Source organism: Marmota marmota, unplaced genomic scaffold (genome assembly GCF_001458135.2).
Source record: "Marmota marmota marmota unplaced genomic scaffold, marMar, whole genome shotgun sequence".
In the NCBI taxonomy this organism is placed as follows: Eukaryota; Metazoa; Chordata; class Mammalia; order Rodentia; family Sciuridae; genus Marmota; species Marmota marmota.
The window spans coordinates 1,002,156-1,020,510 of record NW_026000005.1 but is presented as its reverse complement, the minus strand read 5'-3'; the positions used below and the strand labels follow the sequence as shown (position 1 = coordinate 1,020,510).

Sequence of the window (18,355 nt, the reverse complement as noted above, 5' to 3'; positions counted from 1 at the left end):
AAATTAATATATAAAAATATATTCTATCTCCTTATTTTATCAAATCACTTCACAGAAATGTTTTTCAAGTTTCTAATAAGACACAGTAACAGAATTTACCTTAATAAGCTTTATTTTTTTTCTTGGTTCCTTAATACCAAGAAGATTAAATATAAAGTCTAGTAAATATTGACATTATGAAGGCAAGCTATTAATAGATTAAGAAAACAAATAAGATGAATCTGAAAGCTTAAAAGCAAATGAGACATAATAGAGTTTCTAAGAAATGAGAAATTTAGCCAAATAAGGAATACAAAATTATATTGAAGCTAAGCTGCATAGTGTCTCTTGAACTACTATTAACCTATTAGAAAACATAATACAGATGGTTTAGATCTTGACAAATCCCATGCACTAATTTCCTTTCTAATATTTAGAGAACTTTTGAACCTAAACATGATTGAATATCTGATACAATTTTAAAATATACTTAGAACGTTATGACCTACCTCTTGGCTTTCCAAAAGAGAATCATTTCTCTAGTTGGTTAATAAAGATTTTATTTTTCTCTTATGCTTTCCTTGCAGAGGGAGATCCATACTTTACAGGAAAGCTTCAAGATTACACTGGTGTGGAGAAGGATGAAGTAATTCTTCAGTGTGAAATTAGCAAAGCAGATGCACCAGTTAAATGGTTTAAAGATGGAAAGGAAATAAAGCCATCTAAAAATGTTGTTATTAAGGCAGATGGCAAAAAGCGCATGTTAATCCTAAAGAAAGCCTTGAAATCAGATATTGGGCAGTATACCTGTGACTGTGGGACAGATCAGACCTCTGGGAAGCTTGACATTGAGGGTAAGGAAATTTCCATGAGTTTCACTCTTGACGCCGTTGGTTTATTTCTGCAGAGGATAATGGCACATGCTGACCCTTCACTTTTCCAGATCGGGAAATTAAACTGGTGCGACCCCTGCACAGTGTGGAGGTGATGGAGACTGAGACGGCCCGCTTTGAAACTGAAATCTCTGAAGATGACATTCATGCCAACTGGAAACTCAAGGGAGAGGCCCTGCTGCAGACACCTGTAAGGCTATTTCTGAACTTGTCAACACCCAGAGTTGCTGTGTGAAATCAAAAAGGACAGGGGAAACGTCAGAGTGCATGGAGGGCATTTAAAACATGACATGGGATTCTGTATCAGACTCTAAGCCAAACAGAAAGTCTTTGGGCTCCATCACCTTTACACAATATAAGTTGTTTGAATTCTGTGATGCTGCTAGTTGGTTCAAAATTATACCGTTAAAAAAAAATGTTGCTTTCCTGGTAAGACCTGTAACCCTTATTTCTCTAACAGTAGATACATAAATGCATATTCAATAAATATAATAAATATACATAAATATGTATTTGTATAAATATATAAAATCTCTCCATCTATTTGTAGCATTCTTTTAATTATGGTATTCTACCCTTAGAGAAAAATCTCAAAATTATTTACAATGAAATGGTTTTCTCTGTTTTCGTACAGGATTGTGAAATTAAGGAAGAAGGCAAAATACACTCTCTTATTTTGCACAACTGTCGCCTGGACCAGACTGGTGGGGTGGATTTCCAAGCTGCCAATGTTAAATCTAGTGCCCACCTCCGAGTTAAACGTAAGTGTTACATTTTTTGGCTGAAAATTAAATATACACTTTTTTGGAAAATGAACGCATGTGAAATTGATTGGAATTATTATCTCAAAAATATCACTAAAGTACAAAAACTGCCTTTCTTGTATTTACTTCTTCAACATATTAACATAAAAGTGGTTCCAAATCTAAAATTTCAAAAATTTCATTGATCTTGTCATTGGAGCAAAAGAAAAGTTAGCAACTCAGATTTCCAACTCTCGTAATCCTTTTCATTCAAGTACATAAACATACAGTAAGAATCTAACTCTGAACCATTGACTTTAACTCAGAACACATCCCTCCAATGGCTGTACAAATATAGCGCCATAAAGAAAATCTTTGCTGTGTGGGCATTTCAGGCTCAAGAAAGAAGGCAAGGAGCATTAGGCTTACATTTTTGGAAGGTGCAGAGTAGTTGATGGAAACAAACAGGCAATGTGACTGAGGGCCCCTTGTCCTCCCCCAATCAGAGTCTTAGTTATTTTGGAAGTCACATACCTTATGTAGCGAGAGGAACTTGACGCCTGGCAGAGAAACAGATGCAGTGCAGATTTCTTGCTGACCTTGTACATCCCAGAGAAAGGGCCCTACAAATACCCGCTCTCCAGCCACCAGCTCTCCCCTTTTCCACACCACAAGGCCACATTTCACATGGGAGTCAAAAGTGTGGCCAGTCTTGTGGCTTTTTCCTTCTTGAACAAAACAAACATGGAGGTTAATAACTAATTCCAATTTATCCTCTTGGAATTACAAAATGAGTAACGCAAAGCTTTTTCTTTCCTCCCGCAAAGCACGAGTAATTGGTCTTCTGAGGCCTCTAAAGGATGTCACAGTGACTGCAGGAGAAACAGCCACCTTTGACTGCGAGCTCTCTTATGAAGATATCCCGGTGGAATGGTACCTCAAAGGGAAGAAACTAGAGCCCAGCGATAAGGTAAGAAGCAGGCACATGGTCGCCTTGCCTTATCCTTGCTTTCTCACTCTGATTTTTCTGCCTTTACTCACATGTTTCTTATTCTTTGCTCTTTCTAATGTCTCCTTCCCTGCCTTTTCTTCTGTCCCTCCTCTAGCCTGGTTTTGACTGAAGCTGTAAGGCAGATTTTTCAGATTTTGATTGAATTTAACTTGATAAGATATTTATTGAAATAGAAATAAGTATTTAAAGGAGAATCATATTTTAATTTTTGTGAAGAAGAGGCAAATGCTTATTAGCTAGCAGTGTTACTTTATTTGATTAAATAGAAGACAAGAAGCATCAAAAAGGCTTTTGTAACAGTAGCACACATTAGGTTTTAAGACTAATTCTCTTTATGCTATCTAGTATTCTGCATATAAGGGGATTAGAGGAGAAGACTGGAATTCCATTTGAGGCAGTTGATCAAGTAGTTGAGATACCTTCTGAGCAGATTTGCTCTTTGAGCCTGTCTCCAAAGCTATTTTTAACCCTCAAGTGCTTTGAGCTGTGGAAATTCTGGAATGCAACTATTTAAAGTACAACTGGTGGCATTGACAAGAAAGAAGGGTGTTGTGATTATTCACACATATTAACAAGTATACTTTAAGAAGTTTCAGTAAATAACCAGCTCCTATGGTTAGGTTTTAATAATTAAAAACTGAGGCAATTATTTAGATACGTCCACAAGTACAATTTGCCTAAATTGACCTGTGTATTTTACACTCCTCCTCCAAAAACAATGCACGTGTTTAAATTATTTTGATAATTCACCATTAATTTTGAATTCTTGAAATTAAATATACAGAAAATGTCCAGTGTGGTTTGGAAAGAGAGCACAGGATAGTACATTGTTATATGACACCCCCCCCTCCAGTATTTCAGAAATAATAAGTGTGTACCAGGGATTCAATACAGACTTAAAAATTAAAAGAGTATTCAATTTAACAAGAATCAGATTGAAATAGTGGAAGATAGTACCTTTGAACAAATGCCTCAAACAAACAGAAAAAAAAACTAGTAATCTACAGAAGTGACTAAAGGGTAAGTTCAATAATACTGATCCGGTGGATAACTTCTGCCTGTCATGAAGTGATGACCAGTTGGTCTCTTTTAACTATCTAGGAAAATCAGCAGTACATTCCAATTGTAGTATGAGAATTAATTTGCAGAACACTTTATTTACAGCAAAATCTTAAATACTGATTTGGGTGATAGAGCATCTCCACCTTCAAGCTTGCTTTTAAAACGTACAATTTTAAAATGTAAAATTTTTCCTGTTAAGTGTATTTAATTAATTTCATGTCTATCAGTCAAGAAGTGATGGATTTTTCATGATTTTTTTGAGATCTGTAAATTTGTGAAATTGCTTAAGGATAGATAATTGGAATTATTCTTCTGTTACTAAATATCTTTTGATCAAATGAAGAGTTTTTCACTAAAAGATCTTTTGGAAAAAATCAGTTCCAATTCTGATAAAAACTGCACTATTTAAATTTTTTTAAATCTTATTCATATTTCTTGTACTCAAAAATAATATCTCCTCCAGTGGCTTGGGAGGCTGAGCCAGGAGGATGGCAAGTTCAAAGCCAGTTTCAATAAAAAGCACTGTACTAAGCAATTCAGTGAGACCCTGTCTTTAAATAAAGTAGAAAATAGGGCTGGGGATGTGGCTCAGAGGTTGAATGCCCCTGAGTTCAATCCCCGGTAATCCGCCCCCACCAAAAAATAATGATGATGATAATAATAATAATAATAATAATATCACATCGGTAAAGCTTTTTCTGAAGTTAGGATCAGTTTACTATAATTCTAGAGGGCTCACTCCTATTTTTCCTTTGCATAGGAATTTTAATCCTTACTCTAGCTTCTCAAAATATATCATCTTTTTTATGAACTTACTCTTAACATTACTTAAATGTTAAGAAATATCAACTGTGAAGTAATAAATGATTTGTGACTTTTTCAGGTGTATTTAAATTATATTAAAATAAACTTGTTCTAGTCAATTCAGGCCTTTAATTTTAGCTTTCTGCAAAGTCTTTAGTATCGAAAACTTCAACCAAACAAACAAAAACAGGTTATAGAAATAGGCCATAGGAAGAGAAAATTTTAGAAATAAGATATTAACTATTTTTGTTTGTTTGTTTGTCTTTTGGGGGGTTTTGTTTTGTTTTGACTATTTGCTTTTGGCTACTTAGAAAAAACTAAGTCGTAATAGACATTTGATAATTTTGTATTTAAACTTTAATAGTTTGGTCAGTTATTATGCCTACTGCATTAAAGCAGTATAGTTAATAAGTTAATATTTTAAAAGCATAACATCTAATATTGTCCTGACATAATTTACCACAAGATCTTTGGCATTAATTTTATTGTTGTTTTTTTTAAGATATGTTTTCCTTCTTTTAACATAGTAAAGATAAAAACTACATTGTATATGAACTATTTATTGAAAACCATTATGAGCTATATACTTGGAAGCAGAGAATATTCTAGAGTAGCCTCAGAAGCATTCAGATAATACAGCAATGTGTAAATCGATAAAATATGTATCTGCATGGGTTAGAGACCGAGACACTTTTTTAAGGAGACATAAGTTGCCATTGAAAATTTATGTTCAAAATTTATATTGAAATGTCATTAATAATTTTTCCAACATCATATCCTTAAATAAATAGCTGTATTCCTAGACCATATCTTAGTTACCATTTCCTATGATTCTGTTGTTGTTCTTTATTTTGTTTCTTGGCTGTTCTCAATTACTAAGGTAATTATAGTAATCATATAAAGATAACTATGAAAGTCTTAAAGGCTTCAAAACTATTAGGTAAAATCATTTTTAAATACATATGTGCTACAGAGATGATTATAAAACAACTTGGGTCACTATTTTAAACCATTTATCTAAATGAGTAAAATGATTCTGTATAGAGTATTGACATTTCGTGTCTTCTTATACTGCACTTTTCTGAAAAAACACCTAGGTTGTCCCACGTTCAGAAGGAAGAGTTCATACACTTACCCTGAGGGATGTCAAGTTAGAAGATGCTGGTGAAGTCCAACTAACAGCAAAGGATTTTAAAACTCAAGCCAATCTCTTTGTGAAAGGTAATTATAAGGCTTATTTTTAAATGAATCTATACTGCAGGAGTCTTGTAAATAATGCCAACTCTCAATTGTCTTCTTATGATGAGTACCATAGATCATTAAAATATGCAAAAGTCTTGTTACCTTTTAGCTTAACAAAACACAACACAGACTCCTTTTTGAAAAAATTTCAAAATTGACTAGTGTGGCTTGGTGTGGTAGCGTACACCTGGAATCCCAGCTGTTTGGGAGGCTGAAGCAGAAAAATTGCAAATTCAAGGCTAGCCTCAGCAACTTAGCTAGCCTCTTTCTGAAAAAAATTAAAAGGTCTGGGGATGTGCCTCAAAGGTAAAATGTTCATGTGTGAGGCCCTGACTTTAATCCCCAGTACCATTAGAAAAAGAAAAAGAAAAAAAATGGATTACATAGGTTTTGCTATCTGTTTCTGTCCCTATTTTTTAATTTCACATTTGAGTTCAACAAACAGATGGAGGAAAAATTATAATCAAACTAGGTATCCATTGCTTTATTAATCAAGAGTTGGCTATTATTTCCTTGATGTTACTTTTTAAAAATGATTTTCCTCTGTTACAATTAATGATAAAACATCATTATTAGAGGAAAATATCTGAGTGCCATCAAAACTTACAAACGAACAAACTTAAAAGAGAAAAAGCCCTGGAGATGCCAGAGGAAAGTTGAGGAGGTCTAAAACTCTTGAAGAAGGAAGGGAAAATTCTCTGGCTAATAAATATGATTCTTTCAGAACCCCCAGTTGAATTCACTAAGCCTCTTGAGGACCAGACGGTCGAAGAGGAAGCCACAGCAGTACTGGAGTGTGAAGTATCCAGAGAAAATGCTAAGGTGAAATGGTTCAAAAATGGAACAGAAATCCTCAAAAACAAGAAGTATGAAATTGTTGCTGATGGCAGGGTCAGAAAACTTATTATTCATGGCTGTACCCCAGAGGATATCAAAACATACACTTGTGATGCTAAGGATTTTAAGACTTCCTGTAACCTGAATGTCGTGCGTAAGTATTCTTACACAGGATTTGTCATTTGCAACTCTTTGTAACAGTAACAGCAACAGCAAAAACACTTGTTGCATGCCCTTCTTGGCTTGATCCCATTTCTTGGCAATTTATAATATTGATACTGAACTAATTTGATCCTTTATTTTTTTTAAGTCTGTATGCTGTATCTGCTCTTATGAAACATCCACCACTTTTTGTTAAGCTGCTTTTCTCTCAGGGTAGTGAGCAGATGCATTCTTTCAGCCTGCTATATGAATATTCTGATATGGCTGAGGCCAAACTGAATGCAAAAGAAAAGTTAGAGACCCCTGATTTTAAGAAAATGAAAGTAATTTCCATGTGGAAGGAAAATGCATTTTCAGGCATGGGGAATAAATAAAAAGAATGAGCATGAAATTTCATTTTGAATAGAAGCATGTTTGGAATTATAATGTGACAAAGCCCATTCATATGACTGAATCTCTGAGAATAAGAATGGATGAGAAGATGGAGCATGTCTTTGATTCTTTGAATGAAGAGCTCTAGCATTACTTCTTGCCTTGGTGAAAAATAGCATCTTTTTTCAAAATGCCACAAGCTCGCTCATTTGCTTCATTTATTCATTATTAGCCCAGGGATTACATTTTTTTAGTGCACACTTTTGCACAATATTTGTTTAGTTTAATTGCTTCTTGTTGGTCAACAGCTACAACCTACTGTCTCTGGTTGTGCTTCGTGCATCTTCTACTGTGCTATTCTTTCCATGTCATGGGTGCTCTGCTGTAGCTTAAGTCAGAGTAGCTTCTTGGGTTTCCTTCTTCCCCTTGTCATCTGTCTCCACTCCAAGAAGACCCAGCTGCAATGGCATATCTTCAAGCCCATCAGCCAACATTTGTCCCAGGATCTCTCTGAGCAAGAAAGGTCATCTTGGAAAGGACTCAAAAGGAGATCTGAAAGAAGGAAGGGCAAGAAGGCAGCTGTCCACCTTATATAGCACTTAGATGAATTCTGGAGAAAAATGAAACAACAGATATAAAATGCCAAATAACTCTCCCATATACAACACGTTGTTCGTCGTACTACTAGATTTTTTGCCTGACTTATATGTGACATCTTTTAAGCCAAGTTAAAAAAAAAAAAAGCTGGATATAAGGGATTTTCAGTTACTAATGCCTCTTAGCTGATCATAGTGCTTCAAGCTGTATTACCACTGAATTCTACTAATTTCTCAAAAAGTATGCTGGTTGCCTTAAATAAGAAAACATTTCTTTTCTACTGGTATGTCTTTCAAATCTGGCATAGTATCGATGAAGATTTTTTTTTTCAGTTGTCCTTTAAAAGAATGGACATATAGTATGACATATGTCTAATGTAAACTACAGAGATACAGAAAAAGCAAAGCATCTTGTCTGAAAAGCAACTCCAACTGATTTCAAAGTTAGTTGTAGTAGCCTATTAAGATGCAAAGGCCTTGCCCAAGACTTTTTTTTTAAAATCTCTACCATAGTAATGTCAGAACAAATTTCCAGAAACCTTGTTTTTAATCGTGATGACATTCTTTTACAGCTCCTCATGTGGAATTCTTAAGACCACTCACTGATCTTCAAGTTAAAGAAAAAGAAATGGCTCGGTTTGAGTGTGAAATTTCCCGAGAAAATGCCAAGGTATGTGATTATACACCTGTTATCCTGTGTAATATTATGTTTGCTTTTGGTCTCATCAAAATGGAAAAAGAAATTAGTCAAATTTTCCCTGACCATCACTTTACTTTTAAAGATTATTTAGTATGAAACAAATACTTAATTGTTCTTTTTAGTATTATTCATTCACTATTGCTTGAAAAACACTGAACTCACAATCAAGAGATTTAAAGATTATTATTGTGAATCTTACAGAATTGCTGTTTTCTTAGATAAAAAACACTCCAATATCAGCAGTTTAATGTCACAACTAAGTACTTCTTCTTGCCATTAACTACCAGAGGCAAAATCCTCTGAGTCTCAGTTTACATATCAGAGGAGTTGGTCTGTGTGATGCCAAGGCCCTCTAAGGCTTTAAACTGTATGATCCCATTATTTTCAATAACTGATAACAGTATCAAAGCAACTCACTTCATAGTAATTAGTAAATTTTTTCATGTTTTTTTAAATTATATTTATCTCTACCACCATAATCCTTTGTTATATGATAAAGTTGTGTTGGTTGCTTTCAGAAAAACTTAAGATTGTAGTTCCTCTTAACAACACCCAGCATGAAAATTGATTTAAAAAAAAAAAACTATCTTAAATACAGGTTCAGTGGTTTAAAGATGGTGCTGAAATTAAAAAGGGCAAAAAATATGACATCATATCTAAGGGAGCAGTGCGCATTCTTGTCATCAATAAATGTCTCTTGAATGATGAGGCGGAATATTCTTGTGAAGTAAGGACAGCAAGAACTTCTGGCATGCTGACAGTCCTAGGTAAGAGGGAGGCTGTCTTTGTTGAAATCTATGGTTAGCAAAAACTAATTTCCAGTGGAGCTCAATTTTTCTTGTTCTATCTTCAGAGGAAGAAGCTGTCTTTACAAAAAATCTTGCCAACATTGAAGTTAGTGAAACAGACACCATAAAGCTGGTTTGTGAAGTCTCCAAACCCGGAGCAGAAGTTACTTGGTACAAAGGGGATGAAGAGATCATTGAAACGGGAAGATATGAAATACTCGCTGATGGAAGGAAGAGAATCCTGATTATTCAGAATGCTCAGCTTGATGATGCTGGCAACTACAACTGTCGACTCCCAAGTTCTCGAACTGACGGCAAAGTCAAAGTACACGGTAAGAAAATTACAATGCATAACGTCATATTTTCAACAATTCATACTTGTTACATTTAAGGTACATATATATGGGTTTTTAATATCTTGGGCCTTTGTCTTTCTAGAACTTGCTGCTGAATTTATCTCAAAGCCTCAAAACCTTGAAATACTTGAAGGAGAAAAGGCTGAATTTGTCTGCACTATATCAAAGGAAAGCTTTGAAGTCCAGTGGAAGAGGGATGATAAGACACTTGAGCCTGGAGATAAATATGACATTATTGCTGATGGCAAAAAGAGGATTCTCATTGTCAAAGATGCCACACTACAAGATATGGGCACCTACGTGGTCATGGTTGGGGCTGCCCGAGCAGCAGCTCACTTGACAGTAATTGGTAAGTTTGTTGTTGAATTTTGTATCTGTTTGCATTTGAATGGTCCTTTGTCATATTATAAGGTCTTATTGGTTGCTTTCAGAAAAACTCAGGATAATAGTTCCTCTAAAAGACACCCGTGTGAAGGAACAACAAGAAGTTGTCTTCAACTGCGAAGTCAATACCGAAGGTGCCAAAGCCAAATGGTTCAGAAATGAAGAAGCCATATTTGATAGTTCAAAATACATTATTCTCCAAAAAGACCTGGTCTACACCCTCAGAATTAGAGATGCACGGTTAGATGACCAAGCCAACTACAATGTGTCTCTGACCAATCACAGAGGTGAAAATGTTAAAAGTGCAGCCAATCTAATAGTAGAAGGTAAGTGATTCATATGGTCTTAGAGATTTTTTTTCCATCAATTTCTGTTATAGAAACAATATCAACATTATTCTTATCCCTTACAACAGAGGAAGATCTTAGGATTATTGAGCCTCTTAAAGATATTGAAACAATGGAGAAGAAATCTGTGACATTCTGGTGCAAGGTTAATCGTCTCAATGTAACACTAAAGTGGACCAAAAATGGAGAAGAAGTGGCTTTTGACAACCGTATATCATACAGAATTGATAAGTACAAGCACTCGCTAATCATTAAAGACTGTGGCTTCCCAGATGAGGGTGAATACATTGTCACTGCTGGACAAGATAAATCTGTTGCTGAGCTGCTTATAATAGAAGCCCCGACAGAATTTGTGGAACACTTGGAAGACCAGACAGTCACCGAGTTCGATGATGCTGTCTTCTCCTGCCAGCTCTCCAGAGAGAAAGCAAATGTAAAATGGTACAGAAATGGGAGAGAAATCAAGGAAGGCAAAAAGTACGTAAAAGTCTTCTTATTCTTTATTCTTATTTTTTGGTCTTTTTCTCTATTTCTAGAGCTGTCAATGCTCTTTTTGACAAGTTAGCGATTATTATGCAGGCTAACCAATCATTCAATCTCTTCTTTAGATACAAATTTGAAAAAGATGGTAGTATCCACAGACTCATCATAAAAGACTGCAGGCTGGATGATGAGTGTGAATATGCTTGTGGAGTAGAAGACAGGAAGTCTCGAGCCAGACTTTTTGTGGAAGGTATGTATTAAGTAAAACATAATTCTAACATTAGTGACCAATTTTTTTAACTATTAATCAAAATCCAAACATATTTGTAATTATTTTACATTTACTTTCCAGAAATCCCAGTTGAGATCATCAGGCCTCCTCAAGATATTCTTGAAGCTCCTGGTGCTGATGTTGTCTTTTTCGCTGAACTCAACAAAGATAAGGTGGAAGTCCAGTGGCTACGAAATAACATGGTTGTCGTTCAGGGTGATAAACACCAGATGATGAGTGAAGGAAAGATACACAGGCTACAGATTTGTGATATTAAGCCCCGTGACCAGGGTGAATACCGATTTATTGCCAAAGACAAAGAAGCCAGAGCTAAACTTGAACTGGCAGGTAAGTCTCTTTCTTTTATTCTAAAATATTCTGACAGATAATATTAAAATATTATCACAGATAACACATAGATTTCAGACTTTACAATTATTGAATAAAATAATCCTTGAGAGAACCTTGAATTTCTAGTAAGCCTTCTCCACATGTTAACTTCTTTTTTTGTGTTGCACTGTTGGGGGTCAAACCTAGGCTTAGGGCAAGCACTCTACCACTGAGTTATACCCCAATCCCCCCATGTTAACTATTTTAATGTCTCTTACTACCAAGTGCCCTGAATAAGAGGACATGGATGGCATTCATCTTTACATGCCAGAACCTTGGACAGTTGCTGGCAATGTAGTGGCTACTCATAAATTCCTAGAATTGTCTTTTAACACCCTGAGAATCTTCCCAAACCTAAATATAGCCCCATACTCTTTTAATTTCCAACCCCTGTAAACCTTTTGGATCTGTACTGAAAGTATCCTTATAGGTTGTATGTAAAAGCCATTAGGATATCTCTTACACATATGAAAAAAAGTTTGGTTTATTGTGAACTAGTGCTTTATCAAAAAAATTAAACATATTTCATACCATTCTTAATCCTCTATTATTATTTTTGGTGAAGAGTGGGTATTTTATGATTTTAGACCATTTTCAACCCTCTATTCTCCAGAACCCAATAATTTGGAGGAAAATAAAAAGTTATTAGAACTCTAAGACAGTGTTCTCTAATACAAAGTTACCATGATGTACTTCCAAGATTATGCTGCCAATCTTTGTTAATAAATTCACAAAAAAGGCTATGCTATGATTTAACTGCAGTACATAACTCAAAAGCATTCACTTGTTATCTTTCTCACTAGCTGCACCTAAAATCAAGACAGCTGATCAAGACCTTGTGGTTGATGCTGGCCAGCCTCTCACAATGGTGGTACCATATGATGCCTACCCCAAAGCAGAAGCTGAGTGGTTTAAGGAAAATGAACCTTTGTCTTCAAAAACTGTTGATACTACAGCTGAACAAACTTCTTTCAGAATTGTAGAAGCCAAGAAGGGAGACATGGGAAGGTATAAAATTGTGCTTCAGAACAAACATGGAAAAGCAGAAGGATTCATCAATTTACAAGTTATTGGTAAGATCTTGAGTCATTCAGATTTGATTGACACAAACACAACCTAAGGCCATGATAACACCATAAAAATTCTTTTATATATGAATTTCAGATGTTCCTGGGCCAGTACGTAACTTAGAAGTGACAGAAACATTTGATGGTGAAGTAAGCCTCGCTTGGGAAGAACCATTAACTGATGGTGGAAGCAAAATCATAGGTTATGTTGTGGAAAGGCGTGACATCAAGAGAAAGACCTGGGTTCTGGCCACAGACCGTGCAGACAGTTGTGAGTTTACTGTCACAGGACTACAGAAAGGAGGAGTTGAGTATCTATTCCGTGTGAGTGCAAGAAACAGAGTTGGCACTGGCGAGCCAGTAGAAACGGACAATCCTGTAGAGGCAAGGAGCAAATATGGTAAGAAGTGTTTAAAGTAAACTGCAATCAGTTCATCTTTGCCTTTATCCCCTACAAAATCCAAACCAACATTTGCTTCTTCTTTGGTGAAATCCAGATGTTCCAGGACCTCCTTTGAATGTAACCATCACTGATGTGAACAGATTCGGTGTCTCACTGACATGGGAACCACCAGAGTATGATGGAGGTGCTGAGATCACGAACTATGTCATTGAATTAAGGGATAAGACTTCTATAAGGTGGGACACTGCCATGACTGTAAGAGCCGAAGACCTGTCTGCAACTGTCACTGATGTGGTGGAAGGACAGGAGTACAGTTTCCGTGTCAGAGCCCAAAACCGAATTGGAGTTGGAAAACCAAGTGCAGCCACACCCTTTGTCAAAGTTGCTGATCCAATTGGTAAGCCCATTAAAAAGATGAAACGTATATTGCATCAAATCAAGACATCAGGCCTACCAATTAAAATAATTCAAATTAAAGTTAATAAAAAGAACATCAGAGAAATTTGAACAAAATTATAGAAATGTAGACTGTGCCTACCCTTTATTGAGTGAATTTAGTAATCCTATTATTTTAACAAGGCAGATAATGAGTGCATCATCTTCATCAATTGTGACTAAATTATGCTCCAACTCTTTCTTCCATTCTAGAGAGACCAAGTCCTCCTGTGAATCTAACTTCCTCAGATCAGACTCAGTCATCAGTGCAGCTCACATGGGAACCTCCTCTGAAAGATGGAGGAAGCCCAATATTAGGCTATATAATTGAGAGATGTGAAGAAGGAAAAGATAATTGGATTCGTTGTAATATGAAACTTGTTCCTGAACTGACTTATAAGGTAAGGAATTCGCATCTAAAAAAAAAAAAAAAATATTTAGAGGCCTGGGGATGTAGCTCAGTGGTACAGCCCTTGCCTAGCATGGATGAGACCCTGGGTTTGATCCCTAGTACCACATATAAAAAATATAGTATTCGATCATGGGCTTAAATGTACATATTTTTAACCAATATGAATCCATAATTTTAGGTTACTGGATTGCAAAAAGGAAACAAATATTTATATAGAGTATCTGCAGAAAATGAAGCTGGTGTTTCAGATCCATCTGAAATTCTTGGTCCTCTAACGGCTGATGATGCATTTGGTAAGTAGATAATTTTAGATTTGGGAATAGCACATAGCTACTTTGGAGTACCAAGGACTTATCTATGGTACTGGAAACTCACTAATTTTTCTTTTTGGTAGTTGAACCAACAATGGATTTAAGTGCATTTAAAGATGGTCTGGAAATTATAGTCCCGAATCCTATCAAGATCCTGGTTCCAAGTACAGGCTATCCAAGGCCAACTGCAACCTGGTGTTTTGGAGATAAAGTACTAGAAGCAGGAGATCGTGTGAAAATGAAGACCTTATCTGCCTATGCTGAACTTGTCATTTCTCCAAGTGAACGTCCAGACAAGGGCATTTATACACTGAAATTAGAAAATCCTGTGAAATCAATTTCTGGGGAAATTGATGTCAATGTAATCAGTAAGTAGCTAAGCTTATTATCTAAGGTAATATGGCAGTATTAACAAATATTGGTTCAAACCATCAATGATACCGACTTTTTTTTTTTAAGCTCGCCCAAGTGCACCCAAAGAACTGAAATTTGGAGACATAACCAGGGATTCAGTACATTTGACTTGGGAACCACCAGAGGATGATGGAGGAAGTCCATTAACTGGATATCTTGTTGAAAAGCGAGAAGTCAGTAGGAAAACATGGACTAAAGTGAGTTTCGAGTAGTGATGCATCAACTCCAGAAAAGACTGTAAAAGTAGTCCAAATTTGTGTGGGATGCCACACAAATTAATACGTGCCACATCTTTTTATCTCACTGAAAAACTACCAAAAACTTTTTTTAAAATGTATTGATGTTAATTGCTTCTAAGATAGTTTAACCAAGGTTTGGTGTAACAGTCCCATTTTGTGAGCCTTATCAAATCTTTAGCTAGGTTTGGTAAAAAAAATATAAATAAAACTTATACATTCACTTGGTATCTGATAAGAACCCAATATGTCCCCATTAAGCTATAAGCCATTTGAAGGAAAGTAAATATTACCATGGTGACCACATTTTTTCTCACTCCACTGGATTATCTCAGTTGGTCTCTCTACCATTCTTTTCCTCCTTCATTTATACTAGTAACTACTCTTTATCCTCATTTCAAATCACTTTTATAATAACCAAACTGGTAGAATCAACATCTTTGCCATCTTGTGAATGTATACAAATCATGAAACAGTTTCTCCTTATATTGAGGGTTGAATACTATTATGTATCCAACTTTACAATTTTTTTCCTAATATGAAATTAATATAAGAATAATCCTTAGCATTCAAAACAACTTCCATTTGTATCCCTGCTCATGGTAAAAATCTTTGAATTGGGAAAATGGTTTTGGGGAAATAACTAATTATCTGTGTTTCTCTGTCCCAGGTTATGGACTTTGTGACTGATCTAGAATTCACAGTTCCTGATCTAGTACAAGGAAAAGAATATTTATTCAAAGTCTGTGCTCGTAACAAGTGTGGTCCTGGAGAACCTGCATATGTTGATGAACCTGTAAATATGTCTGCTCCTGCAAGTTAGTACCTACTTCCATGATTTCTTACCTAGTCTCATTTTTTTACCTGATTTTTATATTAGAACTGGAGTTAAGTAATGGGGAAAGGAAAGGGAATTGACTGACTCACTCTTCAAAATGTTATAGCGGTGCCTGACCCACCGGAGAATGTTAAATGGAGAGATCGGACAGCCAAGAGCATCTTCCTAACATGGGATCCACCTAAATATGATGGTGGTTCACGCATCAAAGGATACATAGTAGAAAAGTGTCCACGTGGTTCCGATAAATGGGTTGCCTGTGGAGAACCTGTTGCAGAAACAAAGTAGGTTTCTTAATTACTGGGCACAAGAGTAAATGCTTACTCCTAACTCATTAAAATACATTTTCCCTGGGAAATTTTAAATATTTTGTTTTTCATTGAGAATTCTGGTGTGCCTGTCTGCTTTTAAAAGTGTTGCTGAAAATGCTTGCAGTTTAAGGTTTTTAGTAGTTACAATATTGAAGTAATACAGACTTAATTTAAAAGCTACTTGTGCCAATGGTATGAATTTTAGAAAGTCAATGACAAATGTACAGTGGAATGGGTTATCCATAGGACAGTAAAATATCCTATTTTGCTTTCTGACAGAATGGAAGTGACAGGTCTTGAGGAAGGCAAATGGTATTCCTATCGTGTAAAGGCTTTGAACAGGCAAGGCGCTAGCAAGCCGAGCAAACCCACAGATGAAATCCAGGCTGTGGACACACAGGGTATTTATTTTTTATTTTTATCTTATCAGTCAGGGCTCTAACTTGAACTTGAACTTGCTAATAGCATAAACAATCTTTTCCATTCAGAGGCACCAGAAATTTTCCTCGATGTGAAGCTCCTTGCTGGCATTACTGTAAAAGCTGGAACAAAGATTGAACTTCCTGCCACCGTAACTGGAAAACCTGAACCTCAAATAACTTGGACTAAGGCTGATATGCTCCTAAAGCAGGACAAGAGAATCACCATTGAAAATGTTCCTAAGAAGTCCACAGTGACTATCATGGACAGTAAGAGAAGCGACACTGGCACATACATCATAGAGGCTGTGAACGTCTGCGGCCGGGCCACTGCTGTGGTGGAAGTGAATGTCTTAGGTAAAGGAGGTTCTTGTTTTAAAAGGAGACCAACTCTTTCAGCTACCTTCTCAAATAAAATGTAATTACATTTTTTTTCTGTATAATTCCATCCACAGATAAGCCTGGGCCACCGGCTGCATTTGATATCACAGATGTAACTAGTGAGTCATGTCTTCTAACATGGAACCCACCACGAGATGATGGTGGATCTAAGGTCACAAACTATGTTGTGGAAAGAAGAGCAACAGATAGTGAAGTGTGGCATAAGCTCTCATCAACTGTTAAGGACACAAAATTTCAGGCAACTAAATTAATACCCAATAAAGAGTATATCTTCAGAGTTGCTGCAGAAAACATGTATGGTGTTGGTGAGCCAGTTCAGGCCACCCCAATAATCGCCAAATATCCATTTGGTAAGTTTCTCAGTCAGTTAAGGAAAAGGATGCTTGTGTCAAACTTGTATTTGGGTATCATATTGATATATAGGACATATAACTTTTTATATCATTATCCTGTCTATAGATCCACCTGGACCACCAACTCGCCTAGAACCCTCAGACATCACTAAAGATGCAGTGACCCTCACATGGTGTGAGCCAGATGATGATGGTGGCAGCCCTATCACTGGATACTGGGTTGAAAGATTAGATCCTGATACTGATAAATGGGTTAGATGCAATAAGATGCCAATAAAGGATACAACATACAGGTATGCCCAGAACTTCTATCAAGTGTTAAAATAGCAATATATCCAAATTTTTGCTTTTTAGTATTTCCTGTGATCATACATGATATAAGATTACTATTAAATTTTAATTATTTTTATTTTCTATTTTCATATAATTTCAGAAATTATATAAGTTCCATTCAAGAACACACTTCTCAATTAACTATAAAATAGTAGCTTTCTGGAAGTTTCAAAGTGTCCTCCACTATATTATAATGATCATTAGTATAGATAACAATCAGATTGATACATTTATCCAAATCTAAATTGCTTGACTGTTAAAGAACAATTTAAATTTATATTAAAATATTTTTAGTTAAGTTTCCAAATTAGTTTCTCACAATTTAAACAAATTTGCTCCTTCTATGTAAAACACAATTGGCTGCTTCTTACCATATTATTGCATATGCTCTTTTTCCTAATTCAGAGTGAAAGGTCTCACCAATAAGAAAAAATACAGATTCCGTGTGTTGGCTGAAAATCTGGCTGGACCTGGAAAGCCAAGCAGATCAACTGAACCAATCTTAATAAAAGATCCCATAGGTATTATTTTTATAATTTTCCATGATTATTTTGAAGCTTACAGTCACTTCTTTTTTACAAACCTAAATATTTGTCTTCATTGTTTGCAGATCCTCCATGGCCCCCTGGAAAACCAACTGTGAAAGATGTAGGCAAAACATCATTATTCTTGAACTGGACAAAGCCAGAACACGATGGAGGGGCAAAGATTGAGTCTTACGTCATTGAAATGCTGAAAACTGGAACGGAAGACTGGGTCAGAGTGGCCGAAGGAGTTCCGACCACTGAGCACTTCCTCAAGGGGCTCATGGAAGGGCAGGAATACTCGTTCCGAGTTAGAGCTGTCAACAAGGCTGGGGAAAGTGAACCCAGTGAACCCAGTGACCCTGTGCTTTGCCGGGAGAAACTCTGTAAGTCCCTCCTGATGTCTGGGGTGTATAAATTCTTCCAACATGTGTCTGAAAACTACAATATGAGAAAATAGAAAAAAACTCATTTTC

General features: G+C 36.0%; 1 protein-coding gene across 50 annotated transcripts in view; it reads left to right on the top strand.

Annotated features, from left to right (window-relative positions):
• Positions 1-18,355, top strand: part of Ttn (titin) — a 282,873-nt gene that overhangs the window by 169,088 nt on the left and 95,430 nt on the right. For 49 of the 50 annotated variants that reach the window (XM_048808084.1, XM_048808057.1, XM_048808041.1 and 46 more), the window contains 29 exons: positions 567-833; positions 923-1,062; positions 1,507-1,633; positions 2,443-2,585; positions 5,591-5,714; positions 6,460-6,726; positions 8,275-8,372; positions 9,001-9,169; positions 9,256-9,522; positions 9,629-9,895; positions 9,978-10,256; positions 10,346-10,754; positions 10,886-11,010; positions 11,113-11,379; positions 12,225-12,494; positions 12,586-12,888; positions 12,986-13,288; positions 13,540-13,727; positions 13,917-14,031; positions 14,133-14,417; positions 14,509-14,660; positions 15,370-15,517; positions 15,644-15,821; positions 16,128-16,249; positions 16,337-16,624; positions 16,723-17,019; positions 17,129-17,315; positions 17,761-17,876; positions 17,966-18,265. In XM_048808084.1, coding sequence (XP_048664041.1) covers positions 567-833; positions 923-1,062; positions 1,507-1,633; positions 2,443-2,585; positions 5,591-5,714; positions 6,460-6,726; positions 8,275-8,372; positions 9,001-9,169; positions 9,256-9,522; positions 9,629-9,895; positions 9,978-10,256; positions 10,346-10,754; positions 10,886-11,010; positions 11,113-11,379; positions 12,225-12,494; positions 12,586-12,888; positions 12,986-13,288; positions 13,540-13,727; positions 13,917-14,031; positions 14,133-14,417; positions 14,509-14,660; positions 15,370-15,517; positions 15,644-15,821; positions 16,128-16,249; positions 16,337-16,624; positions 16,723-17,019; positions 17,129-17,315; positions 17,761-17,876; positions 17,966-18,265 — 6,201 coding nt within the window. The remainder of the gene's footprint in view (positions 1-566; positions 834-922; positions 1,063-1,506; positions 1,634-2,442; positions 2,586-5,590; positions 5,715-6,459; positions 6,727-8,274; positions 8,373-9,000; positions 9,170-9,255; positions 9,523-9,628; positions 9,896-9,977; positions 10,257-10,345; positions 10,755-10,885; positions 11,011-11,112; positions 11,380-12,224; positions 12,495-12,585; positions 12,889-12,985; positions 13,289-13,539; positions 13,728-13,916; positions 14,032-14,132; positions 14,418-14,508; positions 14,661-15,369; positions 15,518-15,643; positions 15,822-16,127; positions 16,250-16,336; positions 16,625-16,722; positions 17,020-17,128; positions 17,316-17,760; positions 17,877-17,965; positions 18,266-18,355) is intronic. The other variant, XM_048808082.1, reaches the window with a different exon arrangement.